Here is a 17,165-nt window from a genome sequence, read left to right on the forward strand (position 1 = left end):
GAATAGTAAGTTTCCATGGTTGCAGAAGCCATAAGCAGTTCTAGCAGATGAAGCGGTCTTTAGTAGGCAGTTCTACTTTCCTTTCTAGGAAAACCAGACTTTGCTAAAATAAAGCATTTTGGGTAGTTCCCTTCCTTGCCTTCTGCTTCCACACTGCCTATGTATCAATAGAGTGGGTCAGGAGGATTGCTGCTAGCAACTGCAGGCACAGGCAGCTGCAGCTGTGACCCTTGCCTAACCCTTCTTCTATAAATTAGGTTGCCTAAAGGCCAGCTTCAAAAATCAAACCCAACCTTCAGGAATTTTCTGTGAGGGAAAAATGCACCGGAAAGTTAATTATAGAAGAAAGTGCCTGGAGCTGTTAACAGAGTGCAAATTATGGGTGGTTATAGCTGTTTTCTGGACAGAAACGCGAGATTTGGTGGTGTACCAGATTGCCTGCACCAGGTTTGAAGCTGGTGAAGGTGCCTCCTGCCCTTTTCTCTTTCCCAGCGTGATGATACAGGGTCAGGGGCCACGTTCATCTTAATTTCCATGCTTTGTAGCACGAGATCTCTTTAAGGCAGCTTCACTGCCTTTTGTAGCTTTAGCTTTAAGGCACAACAGCTATGAGCACACTGGGTTCAGTGCAGGGGAAAGCTGCTCCCGCTGGCTTTGCCATTTTGGAGAACGCATTTTGTGTACAGAGTGTCACATTTGTCAGCTGCAAAGCCAGTTCTGCCACAGTGAAGCCTTGTTGATCCTGCCTTGTGGGATGAAGCAAGGGAAGCACTTATTTCACTGTATTGCTTCACCTGTAACTGGCAATCTTTATCCTGAGCTTACAAGCTGCAAACTGTGATGATATCAGGAACTCTCATCCGTCATCTGCCCACCAGGGACGATCCAGAAGGCCCTTAAGAAACATTTCTAGAGCTATGTATTAGCAGTAGGTCATGCAACTTAATGCACTTAGACAGGTGATATAAACTTGATACCAATATGGGAATCTAAGAGAAACTTCCAGTGGTTTGTTGGCTTAACATAAATAGGGGACAAGATCCCAGATCCCTTAGGTCATGGGTGATGCTGTGGATTGCTGTTGCTCTGCTGTTGTCGTGGCACAGGTGCACTTTAATCCATTTTTCTGTGGCCATCGAGCATGGTGTTTGAGAGGAGCAGTCCTTTCCCTGTCTCAGTAGTTGTGGACAGTTGTTTGTGTGCTCTGCCCAAAGTGAAGCACGTGAAGTAGCTCTTGCTGCTCTCCTCTCTGCCCAGGTTTTGCTAATTGCTGTTTAGAGGCTTGACTGGGGCAGTGTAAGTCACCCCAGAGAAGGAGTTGGTGGGGGGGAGATGGAGCAGCTGGCAGGAGCTGCCCCAAAGTAGGCTAATGAATTATAAATAACAGCTGTCAGGTTGCATTGCCAGCGTGCGGGAGCTGACAGTCTGTGTTGTACCGCTCGGTCTCCAGCGTGTTGGCTTGCCCAAAGGTGCATTCAATATTTATGGAAAGCACGGCAGAGTCAAGATACAGTCAGGTCTGCTTCCTTCATGTCTCCACTCGCTTGTGGTTGTGCCTTTTGCTCATTTCCGGACTAGGACTGATTAGAACAGCTTTTCAGCCTGGAATATCCATTACTGAAAATCACAGACAGAAGATTAAAGAGAATGGAGAAAAGGATGCAAGGGTGGGGGTGGCAGTATGCAAAGTGTATGTGTGTTTTGGGGCTTTTGTAGGCTTTATTAAGTCAATGTCACCCTTGATTTTGCTGAGCTAGTGTGTTCCCATTCATCTGGAAAGGAACTGTAAATGTTTGAGAAATAATCTAAAAGTACTCGGATGATCAAGTCTTCAGAGCTCCCTCCCTCAATAGCATTATTAAGATTGGCAGAGGAAAGACTGATATTTGTAACTTGCGTGTGCTGCCAGTTGGTGTGTAGTATTATGGAAGGCTCACAAGGGCACCAGGCTGGTTTCATACACATCTGAATGAGGAGGAAGGAAAACTGTGTGTTCAAGCCTGGAAATAAATGATGCTACTAGCAGAGCACTGTAACAGTCTTATCTGGAAGTTTGTCTTCACTGTGCTGTGATTACTCGCAGAGCTTCTCAGTGTTAAGAATAACTTCTGGGATGTTACAAACAAGTAATCTGAGGTCCCTTGAATAGATGACATGTTGCTGTTATCCTAATACATAGTAGAAGCTTTCTATCCAGATCAAGTCTGCAGCATTGACTCAACACCAAAAATAGCTTTTTTGCATAAGTCAAAAGAAAGATGCACCCTTACAGTTAGTCTAATTAAAATCTAATTGTGCAAGTGACATCCATCAGAAAACAGACTGCTGTTTATTTGTTCATCCCTAATAGGTGTCAGAAACACAAGATCTTGTCTTCCATCCATTTAATCGCTTGCTTTGAAAGTGGTATTATTTTTAGGAAATTGTATTACTGAAAGTTACGGTTTTCTTTAATTGGGAGAATATTCCTACATTCTTCTACAGAGCGTTGCCTAAAACTAGTCTCCCTGAGCATGACAGGAATTTTCAGTTGTAAAGATGGTCCTTTTTTGCCCTTTTTTCTTTTAAATGCTTGAACTTTTGTCCATTTAGGGAGCAGTATATTCAGCATTATGTAGTAGCACATGTGTGTATGTACCTCTTTTTGGCCCAACAGTGTGCTTCCACAGGTAGTTTTGATAGCAGACTGTATTTATATCACTGCTACTGCCTTTCCTGTGCCAATACTTTGTGGCTTTGTGGCTGTTGAACTGAACTGGCTGAAAGTTGTCTCTTTACTATGTGCCCTAGGCAACTATCAGTGGTTGCTTTCAGTGACCATAGAATAGTATTCTGATACTTGGAAGTTGCAGAAATTAAACATCCAGTTGGATTTATTCTCAGTTGAGATCTTGTCTTATGTCTATGCAATGGATAAGTGCATAGTCCTGACTCCTGAATAAAACTTATTGGGTGTTTCATCTAACTATTTAAGCAGGGCAGCCTCATTATCTTTCACTGTTCAAAAGAATTAAATCTTTTCTCTTCAAAAACAGCTTAAATCCCTTTCACTACTGCCATCCATGCACTGTAATCGTACATGGAGAGAGGGAAGTGATTCCATTTATATTGTATTTTCATTTTGTGTATTGCTTTCAGAACTTAACACCTCCCTTGTGGATATTGTAAAATACTGCAAAGATGGAACAGTGTATCTTGCATGACTCTCTCTTCTTTTATCTCTGTAGATACTCTCCGCTATTATATTACGTGTAGTGCTGGATACCCAAACCCATTCCAGCAGGTGAGTTTAAGCATCCTCCCTCCTTTCACCCCTTCTCAGGATCCTGCCACGGTATAGGTTCTATGGTTTTGAAGTCAGCGTGCAGCAAGCTGCAAGGTGTTAGTTTTAGAGAGGATTTCACCTGCTGGTAAAGCTTTGGTAGCTACTTTTCAGCTGTGCACTGAGGTGGCACTGTAATTTAGTAATTTTTTTTCTACCTTCATTGCTACTTGTGTAGCTTCAGGTCCAGGATGCTCTCTTAGGAGGATATGTGATGTGATGAGGACCATGGCTTTTTTCATGGTACCTCTGTTTAGGTGGCATTCTTCTAAGAGCAGCGGCATGGAGATAGAGCACCCACAATTAATGCCAGGGTGGGAAACGATGTGCTTCCTGCCTTGAATCTCATCTTGCAAGTTCTTTTGGGTTACACGGTGGCAACTCTCCACTCCCAAAGTGCAGCCACTTCTGTGGGTGAGGGAGTGAGTCTCAATGTATGCCTCTTGAATCCCTTGGATATCGAACAGTTTGTATCCTAAAGTATAAATGTGAGTCATTATTCTTTTGTGTGAGGGCGGAAGAACAGCGCCTGGGCCCATCCCAAACTTTGCCTTATGTATCAGAGGCCAGAATGAACCCACACCACCCACTGTTCAGCAGACACCAGCTGCATCACCGTTTATACTGAGGATTTTTTTAAGTCTTGTCTTCCTCTGTTTTCAAGGGTGGGGTAAGAACTCTTCAAGCTGTGGTATGATGCACCGTTGCCATCTGTTGCATTTCTGGTTGCTCTGAATACTCTCTGACATGCTATTGCATGAGAAATTCCCACGGATGCTTTAATGGGATGTGAAGGCTGCACCCTAATACAAACAACTTGTAATGTTCACATTAAGTCTTTCTTGGCCGTCTGATTTAGTAGAAAAACCAAGCTGCGTCTGTGATGAGAACATTAGTGCTGTGTGTCTTTTCTTTCTCCTTTCTGTCCTTGAGCTGGCCCCAGTTGTATGTATGGGGGGGGGTTTTTGGTGTATGTGTTTTGTGTAGGTTGTTTGATTGTGGGTTTTTCTTTTTAGTTGTTCCCTTCCACTCTTCTTTCTGTCTGTACTTCTTCCAGGTTGGTAAAAATCAAACTTAATCCTATAACAGCTGCACACGTTGACTGAGGCATCCTTAACTTGTACCAATCCTACAAATGATGCTTCAATATTTGAGAAGTAGGATTCAAGTCTTTTTCCAGGAGTTCTGTTCGTGCATGTGATCTGAATTGCTGAAGTATTGCATGTTTTGTGTTGAGCAGAAGCTGTCAGGAAGCCACAAGGCTCTGGTAGAAATGCAGGATGATGTTGTGGAACTCATGAGGTCAGCAAGCAAAGAGCACCCCACCTCCAAGGTAAGTCTCCTCAAGTTTGCTCTCCTTGTGCTTTCTGATTTCTCTTACCCTTGGACAAAGCCCAAGATCAGCTTCTGAGCCATTTCCTTGCAGTAATCGCTGGATTGTTTCTTACAGGAGTATCTTACTCGGGTCCAGGAGGTTTTAAATTCAACAGAGATCAACTTGCAGCAACTGACAGCTCTAGTAGACTGCCGGAGTCTGCATTTGGTGAGTACTCAGTAACCGGCCCTGAGCTAAGAAAGAACAAGGGAGATGCAGAGCCTGTAGCATACTGATTATCTCAGATCTCTGATGTGCCAAAACACTTTACAACAGTTTTTACTGATTGACTGCAGCAGAAAGGAGAATGGGAATTTGGATCAAGTTAACTTGCTGTTTAGAGATCAACATGGGAAGACCTTCATACATCTATAAGCTGCAGTCCTAAGGCCTTCCCATGTTGCATTTCCCCTGGAGTGGAATGCCTTATAGCTGCAGTACAGCGTGGCCTAACTAACTGTGTCTCTGAAGGTGGAGAAACAGACAGTCCATGCTCATGTTCTTGGGCAGTGGTACATAGTGAGGGAGGTGAGAAAACGTGCTGTCTTAAGTTGGGTGGATAAGAATGCTTTGGCTTTTTTTCTGTTCCTTTTCTTTCTCTTAAAGCCTTATTATGTGGGGTTGAAAATACTTCCACATCTAAATCCAAGCTGGGGTTTGTGAGATGAAAAAAGGACTAGATGAGTTTTGAAAAGCACCTGAGGTCGCTGAAATTAATGGAGAAATATGCTCCAGAAAAGGGAATACAATCTCTTTAGTTGTTCAGAGAATGTAGTCCAGGGGAAGGGCTTTTGAATTACACCTCCATGTTAACTCTACAGTGACCATGAAACTCTGCTCATTTCTCTCTCCAGGATTATGTCCAGGCTTTGACGGGCTTCTGCTATGACGGAGTGGAAGGCCTCATCTACTTGGTTCTCTTCTCCTTTGTGACAGCTCTCATGTTCAGTTCCATTGTGTGCAGCGTCCCACACACTTGGCAGCAAAAGAGGTATAGAGAGGGTTTAGATCCTGTAGCATTGTAGAGCTTTTCCTTAATGAAGACTGGTTATTGGATTTATGCCCATGAGCATATGGAGCTTTCCCATACAGTCCCAGGAGTGTGAAGGATGAGGCTTTGTAAGCACAGGTCCAGCAGAAAAAAAATGATTGGCTTTTGCTCTGGCTGTGGTTAATATTTACATCTGAACCTTATTGCACTGCAATACTCTGTATACAGAGCATTTGGTACAGTGGGGCTCTGAGTCAAGTCAGAGATGAATGATTATAGCTGCAGAGAGAGGTAATGCTTGAACTGTGTGCCATCTCTGTAGAATACCTATTCTGTTACATTGCTCTGAGGCATATCTCCTAGTACGGGGAAGAGAACTGGCATGAGAAGCAGTTCACACTTGCCTTTTTGCCTTTGCTGACACTGGGATGACTAACTTGCTAGCAGAAACTGGGAACTATCTTGCTGGCAGTAGCATGGGCAGATGACATACTTGCAAATTGGTGGCAGCCATCTAACAAAAGAGTTGGTTTGAAACTAATATTTACAATGATAACCAGACTGATCAATAAGTCTTGAGCAAACCTTTGCTTCACCGACTGGCTGCTGCACCACATGCAGCTATTAAAATAGCTGTGAGATTTTCTGTTCTTGCAGAAGAGCAATAGACTGTGCAGCAGATTCTCTTCCATCGTCCTGAAACGTGATTTTTTTGTGGTCTAAGCCCAGGCACAAGGTTCAAAGTAAAATGGAACATCCTGAACAATAGCAGGAAGCCAGAGTCCGCCAGTCCTGCAGTGCCTGCAGAGAAAGCCTTGGGGAAACGTGTCAGAATAACACTTAGGAAAATGGCTGGTTTCCTTACCCTCTTCCACAGGCAGCTGCAGTGACATGACCAAGAAGAGAATGGTGGTCTGCCCCTTTGAAGGACAAAGGTTTGCACAGTGGTATCTTGGGTGCTGCCAGCCCTGTTAGCCCCAGCAGGCTCAGGCTGCTGCTGTGAGCTGACAGATTCCCTCTTGCATTCCCTGGAGCACCATTCCTTCCTCTGCCTCCCTCTGGGAGGTGGAGGATGTCATACTTCATTGCCTGTAAGAGACTGTGCAGGCTGCACTTCCCTGAATAAATCTTCAGTGCCACCGTGTGGTACAGAAGATGCAGGTGATGGTTGGGATATTCTAGTGATGTCCATGTTGTCTCCTCCAGCAATGAAGTGCTTCTTGTGGAGCCTTTCACTCTCTTTGTCAAGCGCCACTAAAATGTATTTCAGACCTTGGTGCTTCATCCCATAATTAGGAAGATAAAGTAGAGGTGTATATTCTATAGGCGGGACAAGAGAATAGTACGGGACAAGTGGAAGGAACTAGCTGGCGATCAGCTCCACTCTGTACTAGAATTGTTTTAATATCCTGGCATTCTGAGAGATTAAAGCCTTTAGACGTAAGTGTTGTGACTTAGTCTCTGTAAAGACTTCTGAGATTTTGCTAGAAGCTGAAGCAGACCCTTTGTAACCAGAATGGGACTTGAAAGAAGTCTACAGAGACTTAGCCTCGTAAGCTCTTTGGACATGACTACAAGAAATGGAAGGACACAGATTGTAGTTGAAGGATGCTTTCTGTGGGCTGCATGGCACTACATCCTCACTGCACCTCTCTGTTTTGTTTTTTTGGTGTGTTGTTTTGTTTTGGCTTTTTTAAGTGCTGTGTATTTCAGGATGTGTGTCCATTCTTTGGTTGTGTGACTGGGTAGCTGCAGAACTGCTGTCTGCCAAGCCCAGAGAGAAGACCGTAGGGAGGCTGTAGGGGGGATCACGCAGTGTTAAAGTCCAGATGGTGTCTGTGGGAGGTCTGAGTCACTTTGGTGTAGGCTGTGTTTGACACTGCCACCCTAAGGCATCCCAAACGGGTATAAATGTGGAGGTGTGGAAGATGGTTGGGAGGTTCCTAGGATTACCATGGTTTCCTGCAAACCCCACACGTGGGGTAATTGTAGGGTTCTAGGAGGAACTTTTTCTCCTTCTTGCAGAAGCTCAGATGATGATGGGGAAGAAGAATCAGCTGCTCAAGGGAGTAGACAAACACACGATAATCTTTACAGAGTGCACATGCCCAGCCTCTATAGCTGTGGGAGTAGTTATGGCAGTGAGACCAGCATTCCAGCAGCAGCACACACAGTCAGCAATGCTCCCGTCACGGAGTACATGTGAGTATCCCGGCAAGAAGCTGTATTGCAGCTTGTCCAGGTTCCTTTGCTCTGATTTATGTTGTTGCCAAGTGCTGTGAGACTGGCATTTTTGACCAAGCAGTAGCAGGTGATGAAGGATTTTGTCCAAAGTTTCAAAAAAGCGTTTTCTCATTGGCATCTAATGGGAGAAGGGGATAGCATTGAAGTGCTGCAGTAGAAAGAGTTGAGTTAGAGAGCGTACTCAAAAATGTGAACAGTTTTGTCCCACAGGATTTAGAAATCTGTGAAAAGAGGTAGGAAAGTGTTGTCTGGGCTCCTAATTATCCAATGATTCTGATCACCAGAAGACTTAATTCATCAGACAGAGCAGCCGTGCCAGAAGATTCTAAACCTCCTGAGAGACTGAGAGCCAAGACAAAACCTGCAGGCTCTGTCCTTACATGTTATTTGCAGTCAGCTGTGACATCTATTGTGATCTGCAGCTACCTAGTCCAGGTGGGATCTTCAGAGCTTTCTCCCAAAGTGCCTAACCCTGATCACACTTGGACTACCTTCAGCACCCATCTTTTTTGGGCTGCCACATAATTTTGTTCTTCCCCCTAGACTGTGTCCTCATTTTATCTTCATTTCTGCAGCTTGACAGTTCTGATGCTGCAGTGAGGCATATTTTACGCAGATCTATTTTTAAATCACTTGACATGATTCAGTGTGGGCCCTTCTGAGTAAGAGTGTAAAGATAGTGCTTGATATGAGGAAAATAAGGCTAGTTTTGTGCCCTTGTCTGAAAAAGGGGATCCACCTAGCCTGTAAGAAAGCTTTGGGGGAAACTGGCCTGCTGCGGTAGTTCTGGGGGTACATGTGCTCTATCCCGTGTCACCATCAGAGACCTTCCTCAGAGAAGCATGGCAAGTGCCCCTGTTACCATGTGTGTCTTCCTTTCCTAGGAGCCAGAATGCAAATTTCCAGAACCCCCGTTGCGAGAATACCCCGCTCATTGGCCGGGAGTCCCCACCTCCCTCAGTAAGTCTCTCTTTACTGCTCCTCTCTGCTTCAGCAACTTTGGGGAATATACATTTGCCACTCCTATATAATCTCAAGGGAGCTGACTGTGCAGCCAAACACAGGATCTGGCCCATAAATGGCAGCAATTTGAATACACAAGTCATGTCTCACCTGCCATGGAGAATAAAACCCTGCTATGCTATTTTGGACATAGCACATAAGAAGAATAAAATTCAATCTGTTAACACTGGTAATCCTATGGGCCCAGTCCTGCCACCACTGAAGTGCATGAGTATCTTGGTGCGTAATGATTCACTTGCATGCAGTGTACTTGCTGTCTGTGGCATCAGTTCCTCAAGTTTAAAAAGAGACTTATTAAAATGGTAAATTCAGAGTTATTGCTGAACCTCTCTCCTTAATATGCCCTAAAGAGATGGTAGGGTGAAACCTGTATTTTTTTTTTTGTTCAGATTTTTTTCTTTAATCTTTCTTTCACAACTGTTTTACTTTCTTTAGAATCTATTTTTGTATTTAATTTCCTATGGAGGAAAACAAAACAAAAAAAACCACACAAAAACTTTCATGGAAGGTTTTGGCATTTGGAGTGGCCCGATAGCCATTTCTTTATGCAGGATAAAACATGGGCTTGCCTTCATGTCTGTGTAAGAACTAGATGACTATTGCCCTCCTTCACTGGATTGTGTAAGCCTTACTTACACCAGAACTTGGAGAACGTGCCATTGCAGTGCTCACTAACTTGTTGGTGTGATTGCAGAAGATGAGTAGTAGCATGCTTAATGATCAACCAGTCTTCAGGTGTAGGTAAAGAAAATACATTGTCTGGTGCGTGGGTCAAATTCGTGGGAAGGGGAGGAAGAGGAGGTTGGAGGATGAAGGAGCAGGAGTTGTGGTGGAAAAGAGGACATCACATTCATGTTTTCACTTCAAAAGGACCAGTTTATCTTGCTGTAGAGAAAGTGGAAAAGTGGAGAGTTGATCCTTGTCTCTGTACTTGTCCAGACCTCTTTCAACCTTCACAAAGAGTTTTTCCTGATCCCTGGTGATACTCCGGTCGCAAGCTCTGGTAGCACTATCTGCTCTCAGCAACGAGATGGTCCTCGGGAGAAGAGCTGATGTGCTGCACACAGTACAGTGTGGCAAGTGCTTTTCTGCTGGCGTTTCCCGGTGTAAGAAGGGCACTGGCCCTCTGGTACTGCCGAGGCATGTGTTCGTTCAGTGTCTGTAGGTCCTGCTTCCCCTTGCCCTGTACAGCTCTTCTGCTTCAGAGAAAGCACACTCCTTTCCACGGGGGCTTTAGACATGCAAAAACTTCCCTGGTTCTTCAGTAACTGTTTGCGTTGATACCCTGAGCAGGGGGATCTGAGTCCTGGTGCCTTAGGCTGCTTTCTGAGAGTAGATAAAGATGAGATTTATTTTATTATTTTTTTTCAGAGTAACTTGACTTGGCACCTGTCAGTATGGCTGTAGGGAAGTGCAGGAGCTGAGGGAGGAGGAGAGTGCAGTGCTGCCCCTATAGACAAGGGGAGCTTCTCCTAGAGGAGACGAGGAACAGTCTATAGGATACATGCATTTTCTGGAGGGGCGTAGTAGATGAGCAGTGGAAAGAAGGAAAATACTGCCTCTCTCATATTGGCATGGGAAAGGAGCTTTTCTGCGATTTTGTGTGTGTGTGTTTGCAGTTCTCCATAGCAGCTGGCTGAAAACATACTGAGGCAGAAAAAATTGTAACTTTTCCTAACAAATCATATGCGGGAGGAGAGTGAGGAGAAGGGGATGCCAATGCACATCTGCCTCTTTTGGGGGGAGGGAATAGAGAGGGGTAACCATCCAGGTAGGTTGTGTCCAGTGAGTGGACAGAGCTGATATATTCCATTTAGCTTTCTGTGAACTGATGGTGAAAACTAAGATGTGATGATCCTGCTGCATTGTTTGTCCGTTACTTTCCTGGCTTTTTGTTTGTTTGTTTGTTTTTTTCCCCTCTCTCATTCCTTCTGTTTTCTCCTTCTTGCCACAGGGCTATTCCCTTAGGGTTGTAGAGCCCACCTTGTCGCTGACACACACCACAGCGTTTCACTTGCTTGCACTGTGTTTTTCATGCACGTTGAGGCTGCACTCTCTTTTTCTCTCTCTTTCTTGCGTCATCACAGTTGTATTTGGCTGCCATGGACAGTAGCAGCCATATGAGCTGGCAGCTTAAGCCCTCGGACAGTGCACGGACATACTGGTAACAGCGCCCGCAAATGGAACAGGTACTGGAAAAAAGGTCCTTCTTGCTCAACCCCTTTTCCACTCCCAACCACTCCCTTCATCCCTGCACTGTTTATCCCAGGCCAGTGCCTTTTATTTCTTCACATTCCTTCCCTCTGCACCTCCCACCCCATTCCCTCCTGCCAAGGGTTAAAATTGAAATCAGTTTTTGCGCTGGTGCAGACTCAAGGAGCAGTATCAACATCGTAAAGGCTTCTGGTGCACATTGTAGGTACCCAAAAGCTAACTCACAGCAGCTTCAACTCAGAGTCCAGACTTGAGAACCATTTGAACACTTAGTACCGAGCGCTGCTGGAATGTAGAACTAACCTAGCACTTCAAATGCAGAATAGTTCTTTCATCACAAGAAGCCATTCTCTAGAAGTAAAGAGAACCGATCTAGCAGCTTTTCAGTCAGGACTAGTTGTCTTAAGTCAGCTTTTGGCTTCCCTTGAACCCTACTGCTGTTCCATTTGTCTTGACTGGTCATAACAGCATGTGCCTGAAACCCCCAATACTTACCTGCCACAGGTTTTTTTAGCTTCTTAGTAGGATTTTGAATTTATTGAAAGATCATTCTATGATCCTGGCTAGTAGTGATGGCCTGTCATGAAGAGTTACTTTGTTGCCTGGTAGATCCATGTGCAGCTTTTATCCTTGCATTTTAAAATCCGAAAGGAGCAAGTTTAAAAAAAAACACAAACAACAAACACTGCCCTAAGGGTCAAGACATAAGCTCTAAGATCTGTTTCATTCTGTTTCAAAACCTTTTACCGTTTTGTTTGTTCTCTGTGTGTCCAAATCATCCCATCCATGTCCCACAGGCTCTGTGAACAGGGTCCTCCTAGAACCATTTCAGTGCCTGAATTCCTAATGGGCTGTAGTTGCTGATGCTCCCCAAGACCGCAAGTGTTTCTTCCCTCACAGTGGCCCATGATGCAGCCATGTGCCTACAGAAGGAATTGGTCATCTCTATTAGACCTTGTAATTTTGTAGCTTGGTTGAATATAGGGTATAATTAGAGCTGCCAGGCAACTCACCTGGTAAGAAGAACAGTGCTTCTTCAGTGGAACTACAGTCACACAGTAACTGGAAGGTGTTTGGTTCCAGATGGAGCAGAGGTCCTGTTGCTTTTGGCTCATGCGGTCAATGACCCGCATCTTACATTTTCTTCCCAGAAATACGTGTCCATAAAGCTCCTGTTCCTTCTTTCTTGCTGCTCTTGTTGAGACTTTTGTCAGCCTTGCATTGGATTCCTTTCTGTCATGTTGCTGCTTGGTCTGCATTCTTGCTGCCTCTTGCCGTTTGTCTGCCTGCCTTGTGACGTGCTGGGAAGTTGCTGTCGGAATCGGGTGTCTTGATGCTCTCTGCCCTGGTGCATGAACACAGACAAATTTGTCTTGAGGCATGGGGCTGGCACCTTTGAAAGGGTCACCACTTTCTTCAGTCTCAAGTCTTGAGAAGACTGCTCTTAGGCATCAACTTATGGTGATTTTTATGTGGTTTTTTTTTTTTTTTTTTTTTTTATTCCTGCAGGTGATATTGTAGTGATGTAAGATGGGTCTGTTCCATGAAATGAGATACTACTTGTGTGGGGGGGAATTCTAGTGTCTCTGTTCTGGACTTACCTCCTCTGGACTGAGGCATGACCTGATCTCAGTCTGTACTGTCTTCTGTTTACCAAAGGTCACACCCAGAGTTTACTGTGGCTGTCTGCAGGGCTAAGAAAAAGGCGTTACATTCTTCCCAAGACTTCAAAAACAAACAAAACAAACAGAAGCTCTCTTCTTTTGATTTGAAAAGCTTAAGTCCCTTTGAATTCAGAACCCACAGGCTGGAATTGGCTGTTTCCTTGCATCTTGTACCTCCCATACATAATGATACCAACCCCTGTGTGTTTACTGTGCTCTAGCTATCTGAGAGGTGGATCAACCTTTAAGAACTTGAATCCAGAAGCTTTGGTGTTTATTGGATTACCTGAATAGCTCTGGCAGGAAATCAAAGTCAGGGTAGCTGAAGAGATATGAGTGGGGTTTTTAACCACAAATAGTAAATGGTTTGTACTGAGGAGTCATGGTTTCATATAGTAAGTGATCTTCCTGGATAGCTCAGCTAGATGTAAGTACTCATGCTGTGCACAGTTCGCAGGAGTTGGTAGAATTTATGGTCTCCAAAATTAACTGATTGTTGTTTTTTTTTTTTTTTTTTTTTTTTTGCAGCCAGTGATTCTTTTGTACACAGGCTATATGTGTTAAGCGCCTAACTAGTATGTGCTGGCAAACCATGCTTATGAAAGTTTATACCCTCAACAAGGCCGAATGTGAGGGGGAGAGGTTTGTTTTTTGGCTGGGCTTCCTTTTGGGAATTAATAAAATACTTGTGCGAAATCAGCTGTGTTTGCCCTAGTGGACTGGTAAGAGACTGAGAGGTGTGCTGTGTTGAATAGCACAAGCCACCAGGAAAAACAGTAACAAGACGTCCTTTAGGTACTCTTTTTAGGGTAGCTGACAGTGTGGTGAAGGTATGGGTTGCAACTTGTCCTCCGCACTGTTATTGAAAGGGTAAATGAGGGTGCATAGGCACGTGGGTACTTCCAGCGAGAGTACTGGAAGAATGATTGCATTGTGCATGTTCTTTAACCTTCTATGAAAGCTCCTCTTTAAAGGAAACTAAATGCAACTGTGTAGCTTACAGCTGTGTCAGACACTGTATCCAGGTTACCTCCGAGTAGAGTCCAAGGCTGCCACAGCTCTGAATTGTGCTCAGTTTTTAGAATTTCTTTCAGAAGGAGCTAAAGACTTAGTCATTTTAACTATGGCTAATGTAGTTCAGTTTCATATCCATGTGACTGGAGAGTATCTGCTGGTGTATCTTCATCTACTGGCCTGTCCAGATACTGGGATGTGTGTATTCCACAGCATCTTTCTTCCACTTCTAGCAGAGGATGCACTGAAGGACTTGGATGAGGGGCTACTGTCAACAGCACGTGGAGCAAAGCGTTCTCATGCATGGAGTCTAATGCAGTGCGTGAAGATCCAGTGCACGCTGATAGAGCTGTGCTGGTGAAGTGTTAGGTCTCTGCTGCCAAGTTTTAATCATACTTATCATGGTCATTAAAAATACACTTTTACTGAAGGAGTAACTGGTTCAAACTGTAATTGGAAAAGGTACAAAGGTGCAAAAGTCCTCAGTTAAGGAGAGAACATCAGCCCTAACTCTGACTACTCTTTGAGTCTTGATTTTTTTTTTCCTTGTGGTGGATTGCAGGTAGGTTTGAATGTAAAATGTCCTCTGCTTAACTGTCCAAATCCCATGTTCTGATTACGTTTTTTTAGTGACACTTAACAACTGTGGGGTGTTTTCTTGGTGGAGAAAGGAGTGAATTCTTATCGACTTCTCTCTCTGTGATGGGTGTACTTTGTACATCCTTGAAATGCAGTTCATTGTGTGGCCCTTCTTGATTTTAATGCCCCCAAAAAAGTTGACCTTGCATGTTGTGTGCTGAACCTGTATGACTTGTCCAGGAAGATGCACAGTAACCTCCTATGATCTGAGATTTTTTTCCTAATACTTCTTCCAAAACTTTAGCACCTGGAAGTTCATACTCATCTCCTATCATGTCACCATACAGAATACAAGTGGAAAACAAGCAATTATAAGCATTTTGCCTTCTAAGACCCTCTTCTTAGTGTGATGTTTGGCTGCTAATTTCAGCATTGCACTACCTGAAACATGCCCTACTTATTCTATGAGAAAGTTCTTTGGCTTCTAAGCCTCTCTGAGCCTGTTGGCTTAGTCTCATATATTTTAATAATGCTCTAAGCTTTATTTCTGAAACAGTAATCACATTTAATAAACTGTATAGAACATAGTCCTTAAACTGGCTCAGCTTCTTATTTTCTACCTTTTTCCTTCTCACTGACAAAAAATACATCTTATAAAGAGAAAGAACAAGATGTACCCTTTGTCTTCTAAATATAGATGCTGTTTCTGGGCCAGAGTTTTATATAAAGATCCATGTTCTGCACCAAGCTTTCCAATTATGGGAGACACTAAAAGATGAATGTGCAAATAAGCCACAGGTGTCTTCATCTTATGCCAATGGGGTCAGCTCTGCTAAAGGAGTAGTTTCTCTCTTCTATTGTGCAGAGGCTCAGCCTGGGTTGGTCTTTGAAGGAAAATTGATAAAATACTGTTAATTTTCTGAAAACCCCTTTGGACAGCTGAGCTTTTGAGAGCCTAAAGATGCCTGATAACGTTCTTTCCCAGTGAGCAAGATAAATCATACCTCCTGGTGTGCCACTGCCTTTCAGTTGTCTCTTTGCCAGCTTCACTGGCTATTTTATGTGGTTCAGTTTTAAAGGTGATAAAAAGTTAGTATGCTGAAGAGCTCTCTTGGGAAGTAAGATGTGGATATTATAGAATTATTCAAGCTTCAGCTGGTGTAAAAAGAGGAATAAAATGTCTGTCCTCGTTGCTTGGTTATTAGTATCAGGGTAGCAGAATCCCAGAAGCAGTAATGTGGTCATGATGAAGGCATTGAGCACATTGGCATAAAGAGGCAAAGTCTTTTGTTCTTACTGCTGGGTATTATTTACATGCTTTTCAGCTTGTTATTCAAAGCTGAATGGCATATGTTACCTCAGTAGCTTCTGGGAGCTGTTTTGGATTACCTTGCTTAGAATCAAAAAGAAGTAAGAGAAAACAAAACCCCCAAACCAAAACAACCTCTCATCTTTCTGACTTTCTCTTCTTGCCCCCAAGCTGGAGTCTTGCCTACTACTGCACGGCATGCAGGTTGGATCCCAAGCCACAGTGGATTATTAACCATCTGATAACTGTTAGCTAATATCTTGTTTGATGGCAGCCTGTTTCCAGCCTGACAGGGTCTGTTCTTTCTTGGGTATAAATTATTCAGAGGTTCATTCTTCCACACTTCCCTTTCAAACTGCCCATCTGTGATGCATGCAGTCCTCTGATGCCCTCGTTGCTGTAAACTGCAATGTAAAAGTGCAGAGCGTGCCTGTTTTCTTTTCAGCCACCTTTTCTGGCATGGTTGAAAAGCAATAACATGACCAAGAGGGCCTGAAGGTTTGAGGTGGATTTTTACATCTGCATCATTTCCATTTCTTTTTTTCTCCCAAGTGCACTGTGGCATATTTCGACTCAATGACTATGGGATTTCCTTCTCTGTAGAGAGCTTGGATAAATGATTAGCCCATCTGCACTGACCCAGCCGGCATCCTTGCAGGAGGCCAACTGTGTGTTACCATGAGTGGACTATGCAGTGACTTGTGAAACTTTCCTTGTCAGACTGAGCCAGCAGCTCCTTGATATGCTTGCTGTAAATACAGACCATTTTATGCTGGGAGGTGGTCGTAATCTGCGGTTCCGTGTTTACGTTAGTCATTCTGACTTACTTTTCTGTTCTGCTTGTTTTGTTTTCTTGTCTTGTCTTCCTCCAGTACACCTCCAGCATGAGAGCCAAATACCTCGCCACCAACCAACCTCGTCCAGATGCTGGCAGTGTGCATTAAAACAAAAAAGCAAAAGCAAAAAAACAAAACCAACATGTGCAGTCAGACTAAACAATGTGCCAACTGCTGTGCCCCTGTGCTGTCCTCGTAGAACAATCCTGCTGTTCTGCCCAAAATCTAGTGCAGCCCCTTCTCTTTCTCCAGACCATCCCTCCAACCTGGTACTTGCCCACCGGAGCGGAAGCCCCGTTTGAATTTAAGCCTTCGCCTTGTACCTGATGTGTGAGAGAGAGCAAGCATGGGCAGGCAAGCAGCTGAGAGCACCCAGGCAAGAAACCAGGTCCACCTGCCTGGGCGCCAGCTTGTTAGTGTAGCCTGTCAGAAAAAGTTGGTGAACACCTTCTGCCCCCTTTTTTTCCCCTTCTGTTCCCCAGAGGGGCTCAGTGAAAGATGGTGGTAGATCTTCTTCACTTCTGCAGTGGGATCAGCAGTCTGTCAAACACTGAAGAAGCGGAGGCTCAGTGCCTGTAGCTGGTGCTCCAGGAG

The 17,165-nt window shown here is 44.1% G+C and overlaps 1 protein-coding gene across 1 annotated transcript in view; it reads left to right on the forward strand.

Moving 5' to 3' along the window:
* LOC104274130 (protein tweety homolog 3-like) overlaps nucleotides 1-16,679 on the forward strand; it is a gene marked incomplete at its 5' end in the record, with an annotated part of 33,747 nt that extends 17,068 nt beyond the window's left edge. The window contains 7 exon segments of the mRNA XM_009869670.1: nucleotides 3,228-3,283; nucleotides 4,563-4,655; nucleotides 4,773-4,865; nucleotides 5,552-5,688; nucleotides 7,714-7,890; nucleotides 8,817-8,892; nucleotides 16,608-16,679. Of these exon segments, the coding sequence (XP_009867972.1) occupies nucleotides 3,228-3,283; nucleotides 4,563-4,655; nucleotides 4,773-4,865; nucleotides 5,552-5,688; nucleotides 7,714-7,890; nucleotides 8,817-8,892; nucleotides 16,608-16,679 (704 nt within the window).
* Nucleotides 16,680-17,165: the final 486 nt, after the last annotated feature.

The sequence above is a fragment of the Apaloderma vittatum genome, unplaced genomic scaffold (assembly GCF_000703405.1).
Source record: "Apaloderma vittatum isolate BGI_N311 unplaced genomic scaffold, ASM70340v1 scaffold20495, whole genome shotgun sequence".
Lineage (NCBI taxonomy): Eukaryota > Metazoa > Chordata > Aves > Trogoniformes > Trogonidae > Apaloderma > Apaloderma vittatum.